This window comes from Octopus sinensis, linkage group LG1 (genome assembly GCF_006345805.1).
Source record: "Octopus sinensis linkage group LG1, ASM634580v1, whole genome shotgun sequence".
Classification (NCBI taxonomy): domain Eukaryota; kingdom Metazoa; phylum Mollusca; class Cephalopoda; order Octopoda; family Octopodidae; genus Octopus; species Octopus sinensis.
This window is the reverse complement of record NC_042997.1, coordinates 203,004,560-203,017,618: the sequence shown is the minus strand read 5'-3', so window position 1 is coordinate 203,017,618 and position 13,059 is coordinate 203,004,560. Positions and strand designations below refer to the sequence as shown.

Here is a 13,059-nt window from a genome sequence, read left to right as displayed (position 1 = left end):
CACGGTGCTTTTCTCTCAATGTTTGGTTAGCAAATGATCTGTTTCACTCGCCAGATGTTTTCAGTTAGAAAGGAGTGGAAGAGCTTTAAAATCAAAGCATTATACAGAGCTCTTGTAAACCTCAAGAACTGTGGAAATAATGGTACAGTGTATGTTTGGTGTAGTGGGATCACAGACAAGGTGGAGGAAGACTCTGTATGCTGCAGGTCCATTGTAATGATTATATTAACAGCATCCATTACCTAAATTCTTTCAAGTACTCAGAAGGCTCTCTTAAAAAGGGGCTGGTATTTCTGTTACCTAAGGGACTTAATTAGCAACGGAAGTGGGAGTTCTGAAAGCATAGTAACCAGAGTAAGATGGATGAAAAATGTTTTGGAAACTATCACTTCTATTGGTAATAAAGGAATTGTTTTCCCAAATGAGGAGCACATTGTATAGTATGGTATGGTGTGTGTTGTGCAGTGTTGCACAGGAGCTAAATATGGGCACTGAATGTGTGAAGGTAGGAAAGAAATTAAGCAAGTCTGCTCCAGCGGATATATATGATGTTAATGTGTATGAATAACACAGCCAGGTGAGCTGAGAGAAAGACAGGGCATAAAAGGAGCCAGGTGTATACAGAAGAGAAGATTGCATAGATACAGAACAGGTCATATATATATGGGGATGACAGATGGGTAAAGAAGTGCCAAACAATCCAAATGGGAAAAGGAAAACCAAGAAAGACATGGTAAAAGATGGTGAAAGCCGATCTCTACAAGCTAAACCTCATGAAGGAGATGACAAGTGATGAGATACCAGGCTGGTAGTGAAGATGTTTCCAATCCAATGCAAGGATAGAATGAAACAGACATGATGATGATATGTCGTTGATCAGATATCTATATGTTGGTGTATTCAATTGGGATTAACTAATAGCTCAATTTGTAGGGGTTAGCATTGCAACATATGGATTTCTATCAGACACCTGTTAACTTTGTCTAAAGATCACCTTGGAGAATCAAATTTAGTTATTCCAGCATGATTACTGGAGTATTTTAACTATTGACTATAAAAAAACAAATAGTACTCTTAGATCAAAAGAAAAAACACAATAAATAAATAATATATAAGGAAATAAATGCATTTAAACTGCTATAAAAAAATATTTGTTTTCTGTATTTTAAATTATTTCTGAATTGTTGAGCATCTTTAGAGATTGGGTGCCATACATTCATTATCAAGTTAATATCCATTTTTCCTTCTTGCAGGGAGGGACAGAGTTTATGAGGTAGATTATCATATGGCTGGATGCCCATCCTATTACTAATCCTTACCTGTTTCCAAGCAAAGTAACTTTTTCCCATGGCTACACGTTTTCACAGAATATCAAAAATGACAGTGTTTGTATGACAGTGACACTTATTTACGACTATCGCAAAAAGTCAAGACAAGGGCACACACAAACACACACGCATAATGTGCTTCTTTCAGTTTCCATCTACCAGATCCACTCACATGGCTTTGGTTGTTCGAAGGAGCCACACAATAGGACTGAACCTGAAACTATTTGGTTGGAAAGCAAACTTCTCACCTACACAACCATGCCTGTACCCATACCACATTACATTTATTACATTTGACTTGATACATAAAATTGTGTCTGATAAGAAGAAAGTGTCTTGTCATGTCTTTTAAATAACTTTAATAATGGTGATTTGAATGGGTGGAAGTTTAACCATTACCTTAGAAAACTAAAAAATCCATATGTTTAGGAATTTCTGTTTCACAAGACTGTAGATAACAAAATATATTCAACGATATCATGTTTAATCTGATATTTTCTTTAGAAAGAAATTTTATGGAAAACTTTAGTTTGGAATATATTTCTGACCTAAATACAATTACAGGAGTATAACTGAAACTCGTTAACTTCAAACCTCATTTTACTGGTGACATCCTGAACAAAGTAAAACAATGTAAAGTAGTAGGGACCTTGTTTGTTTTGCAGGATACAAGGCAACCTCACTAATGCTGATACTAATAATGATAATGTAACCAAATATATTCTGTAAATTGGTTGGTGTAAAGAAGGGCATCCTACCATAGAAACCATAAGAATTTTAAAAAAGCACAAATGAGACAACCTGTTATGAGGGTAGTAATCCTGAATAGTGAACAGACTTGGACTACAGCAACCCATTAAACTCATACCAGCATGGAAAGCAAACATGATAGTGATGGTGATGAGGATATAACAATATCTTATTTTTAAAAGCAACTACGTCATGGAAGAACCATTTAATAACACACAAAACTGTTAAATTCATTAGAAATCTAACTTTATTTCATAGTTCTATATTGAACTGTGTCACTGACCTGGTCACAATTGTGTGCTATTAAGTGGCTCTTTTATGATGTTGTTGCTTCAGTTTCATCACAGTCTCAGATCAAGACATTTAACAAATCCATAATTATTTTGAAATGAAACCTTCTACTAATATTTTCACTGTTATTTACATTAATGTTAAGGAAGTCGACAAACTATCAACAGTTTAGAAAGCTAAGTTTTGAGAAGAAATATTTCTATGACTGACTGGCATATCTTGCACCAAATATCCTGTGAAATAGGAGATGTCTTAAATTGATCACCAGACTTCTCAGCATTAAGCACCACAATTTCCAATAGAAATAGAAAACCAGTTTAATGCAATCTTAGAAAATAAGTTAATAGGTGAAACTTTAGATTTGTAACTAAAATCTGAAATAATGAGGTCAGAATTATGTGATCAGATCTAATGGAAGATAAACACTACGAATTCTCTGTTGACTAGAATTACAGAGGATGGTAGTGGAACTGAGATACTGTGTCTGATGAAGGAAACTGATGGAGATGCATTGATTTTGTTTTTAAATAAAATCTGACTGGATCAGCAGAATTGCTATCCCTGCCAACTCTCAGATATTTAGTGAAACCTTACATATTTACTAGAAGCTTGAGAAGCTTCTTGTGAAATTGCTTTATTTTTCTTCCTTTAAAGGTCATTGCTAAATGGATAACAAAACTTATTTGTATACTATAGTTTATAGTTCATTAACAAAAAAAAAAAAAATTAGATATAGGTTAAAAACATAAAATTTTTTTATGGTTTCAATCATCAGACTATAACCATGAAGGGACACCATCTTTCTGTTGAATACATCGAACCCAGTACTTTGACTCAAAGGGAAAAAGTCGGAGATGATAGGAATATAGAGGGATGGAACTAAAGCCTTCACTGATTATTCTTGCAATCATTTTATGTCTTTTCCTATGGTTGCATGGAGAAAGAGAGAGAATGTATGTGTGTACACAGAGTTTCTGTTAACTAAACTAGGCTTTGGCTGGCATCAGGCTATGATGATGATCCTCATTTTAAAATCCACTTTCCCCTGATTGCAAAGACTGGATGGAGTAGGGAGATTTTCTACGGTCAGATGCCTTTCCTGTTACTAACTCTCACCTGTTTCCAAACAAGGCAATATTCTCCCATGGCTAGGCATGTTTTTGCAGAATACTGGAAATGAATGATACTGCTTGTATGACAGTGACACTCATTTACGACTGTCATGTGATGACATGAGGAGACAAATATACACTTTCACACACACACACATATACATGCTCACACATACACCCATAAAATGAGCCTCTTTCGCTTTCTGTGAACCAAATCCATTTACTAGGGTTTGGTCAGCCCAAGGCTATAAAAGAAGACACTTGCCCAAAGTGCTAAGCAGTTGGCCTGAACTCAAAACCATGTAGTTGGGTAGCAAGCTATTTAAGCATGCAGCCATGCCTGCTATAATACAAGATATCTGTTCAGTCAAAGAGATTGCATTTAACATTTCAGAAACAGAACAACTCCATCAAACTACACCACATATCATGGACACCTCTACCACCAATGTTCACAAGTTCAAACTCAATATTGACCACAATCAACCTCACACAGTTATCCTTGTCTTACAGTTTAATATGACCACAAATTGCAATTTATTTGGCTTTGCTTCTCCTTTGACAAACCACAAAACACATACAAATAAATGAAATGTCATTGCTTGATCATCTCAGTATGTATCAATTACCTCTGTCATCCATCAAATTTATTGTTGTTTAGTCCCAGGTTAAACCTGATCAAGTAAATTTATGATTGAAGCTGTTCCTGCCATGACCATTCCATCTTTTTGTATATCTGAGACCACATGTTCAGTGTGTTCTTCCTCTCTCTTTATACAGATGTAACTGGAGATAATTTAACCCCTATTTCTAGCCAGTCAAGTAACTATGTACCAACTACCTCACTGGTTCACATAAAAGTTCATATGTCACCAGTATGAATTCCATACCAAAGTTCCACAATTCTACACAATTAATGCAATCATGTACATTTCTCGCTGTTGTCCCACCATAAAGAGGGAGGGAGTGAGAGAGTGCGTGTGTGTGACCATGTTCTGGAATAATCCCAAATAAAGACCCTATTCATTCCAACTGCTCAGAAGTCAATTGAATATAAATCAGTCAGTGATGGTAAGATGTCCTCCTTAATGGACAGAGAGGGGTGGGATCAAGAGAAAAGTGTTCATGTTGCAGCTATGCTTCCATCAATCCTTTCACAACTACCTGAAGGACTTTTAATAAGAAAGATTATCTCTTATTCATTTGTCTTACATTTGTTTACATCTGTTTTTCCATGCTACCATGAATTGGGTGAATACAAAGAGGCATTATTTTACAGCAATAGCCTTTCTTATCACTAACCATTGGATGTTTTTCAAGCAAGGAAATTTTCATTTCACTCGTTATCAAAAGTGCAGAGATAGAAGATGATTTATTGGTAGGAAATATCAATATAAAATCACTGTTTTCTGTTGTTCAAATGCTTTTAAAGATACAGCATGTAAATATTCAGATACACACATGCAACATTATATATATATACTGGAGTAAACACATAAATGTGAAACAAGGTGGAAAAAAGAGTACTCAAATACCAGTGGTAGAGTAATATGCTTTATTTAAAGCAGCAGAAAATTCAACAAAACCTGTTACTCTGAGTTTCCCGTTGCCGTTAGAGTAACAGGTTTTGTTGAATTTTCTGCTGCTTTAAATAAAGTATATATATATATATATATATATATATATGTAAGAAATAATTAAGATTCAGTTGAATTAGGTACTTAAGTTGAAGCACCAAGTTAGTCTGGTATTATCTGCACAGCTCAAAGTAGGGTGAATAAAAAGCAAATAACTAACAAGAATGTCAATATCTTGACATCCTTGTTACTTATTTGCTATATATCATCCTCATCATCGTTTAACATCTGTTTTTCATGCTGGCATGGGTGGGACTGTTTGACTGAGGTCTGGCGAGCCAGAAGGCTGCACCAGGCTCCAATCTGATCTGGAAATATATTTCTACTGCTGGATGCCCTTCCTAATGCCAACCACTCCAAGAGTGTAGTGGGTGCTTTTTACGTGCCACCAGCACGGGGGCCAGTTAGGGTGTACTGCCATCAGCCACATTTGGATATATATATACATACACACACTTAAATGATGTGTTATACATTTTCCACCCAATAATTCTATTCACATGGTATTGATCAGCTTGAAGCTACAGTAGAAGTGAGACAGAACTCAAAACCATTTAATTAAAAACTGAACTCTGTACCTACACATCTATGATGCTCTAAAAAATATTTCTATAAGACATTTAAGCATTCAGAATATGTCAAATTCAGAAATACAAAATCAAAAACAAAAGAAAACAAAACATTATGGATAAATTACAAGAAAGAGTTTTACCTTAACATTAAATGCATTTAATCCACCGGTGTGTTTTTCTAAATACTGACTCAAATCTGTATGCTGAAATTGGGATGAAAAAATGGATAGCAGCTTTCATAAAATGGAAACTTTCTTAGAGAAACCAAAACACAAAAATATGATTGTCAAATACATGACATTTTTAATGTGGGTCATAAAAATTAGATGACATTTTGAAAGATTTTATGTTGTTATAAACGGTTACCATAGAATTTTACATATCAATCAGAAGAGTCATTTAAAAGTGTCTTCTTTATAATTTTTGATCATCTAAAACTTGGTAGTAATTCTTAACACCAACACTTTAACTCAAAAATTAAGCACTCCAAATTACACAAAGGGTTATGCTAGCCAGCGGAACTGTCCAATAAAAGCCACTATCAAAAAACAGTCGTTAAAATTCTGCTGTTGCCAGCATAAATATGAACATATGAATGCATGTTTAAATGTATGTACACGTGTGTGTATGTATGCTTGTATGCATATATTAGTCCAGTAACCAACAGGAATAATACATACACACGTTTATATTGTGGATTAACCCTTTTGTCATATTTTTCGTGAAATCCACTACTTTTATTTCAGTTAATTTTTAAAATATTGAAGAATTTAGTAAAGTAACTGTCCTTGTTAAGCTGATATTTGGATCATAGATTAAAAACCATTTTGATGGTAGGTTTTAATTCAGATCTCTTTGAAACAAGAAGTTTGCTTCATAGACCCAGGGGCAGTCTCAGCCAGGTTGGTATCAAACTGTTAAGGTGGCGAGCTGGCAGAAACATTAGCACGCCGGGCGAAATGCTTAGCGGTATTTCGTCTGCCATTACGTTGTGAGTTCAAATTCTGTCGAGGTCAACTTTGCCTTTAATCCTTTCGGGGTCGCTAACTTAAGTACTAGTTACGCACTGGGGTCAATGTAATCGACTTAATACCTATGTCTATCTTTGTTTGTCCCCTCTATGTTTAACCCCTTGTGGGTAATAAAGAAATAGGTATCAAACTGTTAAGAGAAACAGTCTAATAATAATGCTCACTGTTTTGAGGGTATTGCTAAATAGTAAGAAATTGAAAAATTGGAAAAAGAATAACAAAAAGATGATATTTAGTTTATTACGATAGCAGGAAATAATCCCTCTCACCAAAAAATGAAATAATTGTAAAAACAAAAAAGAGTGAACAAATATTGACTAAATACTCACAACATATTCAAAAACAAATGTTAATGTTTCATCTGTACGGATTATATCATGCAATGTGACAATGTTTGCATGTTTAAGGACCTTTAATAATGAAGCTGGAGAGAGAAAAATATAAAACAAATAAATTAAGGTTTAATCAAGCTGACACTTCATCTCAAATATGAAAAACTACATTGCTTAACAACAGAGAAGAATACTTCAAACCAAATTTTAACAACAGATCTTAGACCAGCTTAGACACTGAATAAATTTCACAATGTATTGTTAGCTTTAAAAAAAAAACTTTTAGATAGAATAATCAAATATATAAAAAAAATTTCTCCAACCTTTAAATGTATCAAATTATTTCACATTCACAATATCAGTTGATAAGAAAAATTTAGTATTCACACACAAAGTCTATATATTTCTACCTTGGTGTCATATTCTTTATATAGACATCAGTAACACTAAGCCATCAATATCCAACTTACCTTCTCGAATGGCTGTAAAAGGAGTTCCTTCTTCTTGTTGCAACCGGATTTCTTTAAGAGCTACCACTTGATTTGTTAAACTGAAATCACATGAAAGTTAATAACCATCAAAGTCAAAATGTACTGAAGGGAAGATTCCAGAAGAAGAATATTTAGATAAACTAAAATATAAAAAAATAGAACATGAGCAATATGAGTACAATTACTGAAAAAGGAGATGGCTAAAGAAAGACTGACAGACAGACAATGAGATCTCTATAGTTACCTTCATCCAGGCTATAGGTTTAGATTTTTACTAATAATTATTAGAGCACTTAGTTATGTGACTAATAACTTCAGTAGCCATGTTGAGAATCTGGGCTTCACAAAACCAAGAAGAATATTTCTAATTAAAATATAACTGTTACATGCTATCAGAGGCACAGTTAAGATATTTAACCATTTAGAATTCATATTATCTGTCAAATGTAATGCTTATTTATTCACAATATTTTGAATTAATCATACATTATCTTGTAACATCGAGATCTTGATGTGTTTGTTTATTTTTAGAATGGCAATGCAGGGTAGGTGTATGACACCTTATTGGGTCAGTTTGAACACAAAATAGGTAAAATACTTGGGATTGATATGGCCAATTTGAATGCTAAAGGGTTGAAACATTCAGAAGTTTAAGATAAAATAAAATTCATATTTGCTATAACATCAATGAGCGTGTATACACACATACATGTATATGTATGTATACATGTGTACATACATGTGCATGCATACATAAATACACACATACATACATATCTATATGACTACCCTGTTGATGTCTATATTCCAATGAAAGAGCACTGCTTCTAGTCTAAAAAAAACAAATTTCGCTTCCATTAACGAGAAACCAGACCCCCCCCCCCAAACAAACAAAAAAGCAAGGAAACCTACAAATACACAATTTTAACATTCACTTTATCAGCAAGATTGACATTTCAAAACAAACCAAAAAAGCCTTGTATTGAACTACACAATGTGTTTAGAGGATTAACACTGATGGTCAGCAGTTGTGTTATTTTGAATTATAAATGACTGTTGATCCTCTTTACTTGCATAATATGGATTTCACAAAGGATATGCTAAATATAACAACACAACCATATCCTCTTGGGGATTAGCTATCAATCAGCATATTTTCTTTAATCATAATTTTTAAGCAATTTTAAATTCATTTGGATTAATTACACAAACTGAAAAAATCTACAAGAACAGTAATAAATATAAGACAAAGCAATGAACTTTACTAATTGTTTATATTTGTTACAAAAACAATTCATTAACATTAAAAACCATGTTTCATAGTGAATTAAAGCAGTCGGATGAACAGTAGTATTTACTGCTTGAAAGGTGATACTAGTTGCCTACTCATATTACAATGTTTTATTCACTAATAGGTAGCATCCCTCATCTCCACACTGACCAGCTATTCTTGACCACATGTTCCTAGACTCTGCATGCACAAATGTACTTTCAATTTTACAGAGAAACTTATTTCTCATGGGTAAAGAAGCTCTTCTGACGATTTCATAACTATCACCGTTTCCTTTTACAGTTTGCTTCAGTCATTGGACTGTGGCCATGCTGGGGCATTGCCTTTAAGAGCTTGGTCAAATAAATTGACTCCAAGACTTATTTTTTTATTCTGGTACTTGTTCTATTGGCCTCCTTTGCCAAACTGCTAAGTCACAGGAATATAAACACCAGTTGTTAAGCAGTGGTGGGAGACAAATGCAATGCAAGCACAAAAACACACACATGCGTATGCACATGTGTGTAAGAGTATGTGTACACACACACACACACACACACACACACACACACACTGAATTTCTTCACAGTTTCCATCTACCAAATTGACTCTCAAGGCATTGGTTGGCCTGAAACTTTAACAGAAGGCACTTGCCTAAGGTGCTGTGCAGTGGGATTGAACCAGAAACTATGTGGTTCCATACAGCCATGCCTGCACCAATTTGACTTTTTTTTTTAATATATGGTATAGTTAGAACAGAAGGGAAATGGGTTTGACATTTTTGCAGAACTTCTGGAATTAGCAGAAGGGTCTTAGATATCAAGAAATTTAATTTGTGTAGCAAGAACCATTAAACTGGGCAATGACTAAATTTACCAACCAAAAGCAATATAAAGGACAACCAACAAGTTTCCATGCAGTTTCTGTCAACCCAATCATAAGGCTTGGGCCTTCCTAAGCCTTTACATAGAAGGCACATGCCCAAAGGGCTGTACAGTTGGATTCAATACAGAACAGGTTCTGTGGCTGGTGTCTTTTCCTAAACATTTTGTAAGAAATACTCTGCAACAAATAGATAAGACATAAATCCAAACATTGGTTGGAATCTACACAAATAAGAGCAACATCAAATAACACTTGCAATGAATTAATAACTCTCTATTATAACAAAGATATATATACTGTTATAATTAGTGACAAATATCTAATTAAAATGACATTCATGATAATCTATTTAGGATATTACTGATTACTAATAGAACAAACACTTCATTAACATTGTCCTAATACTAACAAATATAAACACGGCAATGGCTATGTTGTTAAGAATTTCACTTCACAAGGAAATGGCTTCAGGTTCAATCCCTTTGTGTGATACCCTGAGCAAGTGTCTTCTGTAGTCCTGGGCCTGCCAAAACCTTGTCAGTGAATTTGGTAGATGGAAACTTTTAGCCCGTTGTATGTGTTTGTGTGTGTGCATGAGATCACATGTAAATATGTGTGAATGTTGATGAATTCCACAGCTTCACTGGAGCAAAACTGATTTGATGTTGGCATTTCTTTTTGTCATTATGACTTAAACTTTTGAAGACCTGTGGCATAAAAAGATTCCTTACTTGACAGCAGGAAGGGCATCCAACCATAAAAATCCTTCTTCAAATACACCCATGCCCAACCTAAGCTAGCATAAAAAAGTTGACATTAAATGAACAAAATACTTAAACTACTGAACAACAGAACTGGAAATATGCCAGCAATAACAGCTGTTATGCAGTTAATAAGTTTAGAATAAGCAGAATAGACTTTATAAACACTAACAATAATGATTGTTAAGTTATTAGAAACTTTAGAACAAGCAACAATAGCACAAATATTACCATAATATTATATTAGTATTCAATAATGTGTATATAGGTGGAAGTGTGCCATGCGACCAAATGGGTCTCAGCTTGATTTTATTTTGTGACACCTTGGGTGTATTGCCTGCTATCATACTTAACCTTATGGTGACCAATACCTTGAGTGAACTTCAGTAAATGGAAATCCTGCAGAAGCTTATGTTTCACTTTCTCTCTTTCTAACAAACACACACACACACACACACACACACACACACATGCACAGATGATAGGCTGCTTTCAGTTTCTGCCTACCAAATCCACTCACAAGCCTTTGATCAGCCCAGAACTATAGCAGAAGACACTTGCCCACGGTGCCATGCAGTGGGACTGAACCAAAGATGACATGGTTGGAAAGTAAGCTTCTCAACTACAGAGTCATGCCTGTGCTTATTGGGAAATAAAAACTCCACTATGGTATCAAATTCTCAAGAACAAGATGAAGAAAAAACGCTAAATTTTAAAATTGCTGGCTTCTTCGCTTTCTCTCCATAACAAATAGTTGTTTGTATAAAAGACAATATTAGTTTATTAACTGTAGAATTTCTTGGGTTCAATACTTTTGATACTAACCCACCTAGGTTCCTGGTTCTGTGATACAAACTCTATTTTAAAGTCATTTAAATCAAAATCTTCCATTAAAATTTCATGTTGATCTGTGATTCAAACACCAGCTGACTAATGACAAAGTTATTTTAATAACTTCCTTGTTTTCAAAATTAATCAAAACAGATTAAGTTTATTTCAGCAGAAAAATGATCATAAAAGGGTTAAGAAACAGGCACACACAAAACTAATTAAACTCCTAACCATAACCTTCATCCACACACATGTTCAAAAATAACAAAATTCTACTTGAGTTATTGCTAAGAATCCTTTTAGAAGTGTATATGTGCAATAACATAATGTAGAGTAGCTACCAACAAAGGAATGTATATATTATTAAAATAAAGGAGCCCCTTTGCAGCTGCTTAAACTAATAAAATAATATAATCTTAGATACATTATATATGAAAATAAGACAGCATGATCACAGCTGGAACAATATCCAACTGGCTCGACAAAAATATCACAAAAACATCCTCCTTTCTTCACAAACATCCTTCAATTACTTTCTAATAGCCATTTCAGTCTTTAACCAATATAAAAGTGGTAAATAACTATAGGAAATGATATAGATATAAAACTATGGTATTAGGATGTGGACTCTTCTGCCAATAGATACTGGAAGTTTCAATACATCCTGTTGTGTCTTGAAAGAGATACTGAAAAACTTTTCTCCTTATTGACTAACATTATTTTCTGATGTTCTTCTTGGATTAAAATCAGTGCAACACACCTACATTATCGTCAGCATGATTTAACATCTGCTTTCCATGCTGGCATGGGTTAGATGGTTTGACTGGAACTGGTAAGCCAGAGAGCTACACCAGGTTCCAGTCTGAATTTGGTCTGGTTTCTATGGACTGGATTACTGCTTCACTTATATGTAGGGCAATGTTTTGGCCATATAAGGACATTCTATAACATATAGCAAACAACTCTGACTTACCAGCTGACTCCTTTATAAACTGTTGCATATGAACCTTCACCTAATCTTTCTTGTTTTTTATATGAGATTGCTTTTCCAAAAGGAGATTGGCCCTAGAGAAGAAGAAAAAATACAAAATAAGTCAAAATAAACAAAACAGAAATGACATATCTATTTGTAAACAAATATTACAATAAAATAAGTGACAACAAACATATACATGCATCTGTACACCAATCCTTGTTATATTGTTCTTCTTAACATGCTGTCATCATTTTAACTCATCAAAACCTCTCCTTTGACACACAATCCTAGCCGTGGAACTAATCAAATCTGTGTATCAGTGAAAGCATATAAATAAGATTGATCGATTTGGTAATTGTACTTTTTGCCACCACCACCACCAGCATCTTTATCTTTGTTTCCAGCTCCATCCCAAATACTCCCATCCACGACGATGAGGCAGGCATGTATCACCTCTACATCAAGAAACCTCTTCCTGCCCCTTCTTTCACAATTAATTCTCTCAACACCTAGCATAAAACCTCCCCTACACTCTCTCTTTACTGTAGTTCTATCCAGTTGAGGGGTTTTGTGAGTTACATGGTAACCACACAAGTGCCAGTGCCACACAAAAAAGGGCCCAGTACACTCTTAAACTAGCTAGTATTGGGAAGGGGGGGGCATTCAGCCAAAGAAACTATGTCAAAACAGATATTGGAGCATGACACGGTCCTTAAACTCACTGATTCCTGTTGAGCCATCTAACCCATGCCAACATGGAGTACAGATGTTAAATGATGATGATGATGGCTT

At 34.5% G+C, this 13,059-nt stretch overlaps 1 protein-coding gene across 3 annotated transcripts in view; it reads right to left on the bottom strand.

Annotated features, from left to right (window-relative positions):
- LOC115210248 (cyclin-dependent kinase 14) overlaps positions 1 to 13,059 on the bottom strand; it is a 183,642-nt gene that overhangs the window by 16,886 nt on the left and 153,697 nt on the right. For all 3 annotated transcript variants that reach the window (XM_029778733.2, XM_029778727.2, XM_036508349.1), the window contains exons 6-9: positions 12,265 to 12,356; positions 7,524 to 7,603; positions 7,051 to 7,145; positions 5,831 to 5,893 (exon numbers count right to left, since the gene is read on the bottom strand). In XM_029778733.2, coding sequence (XP_029634593.1) covers positions 5,831 to 5,893; positions 7,051 to 7,145; positions 7,524 to 7,603; positions 12,265 to 12,356 — 330 coding nt within the window. The remainder of the gene's footprint in view (positions 1 to 5,830; positions 5,894 to 7,050; positions 7,146 to 7,523; positions 7,604 to 12,264; positions 12,357 to 13,059) is intronic.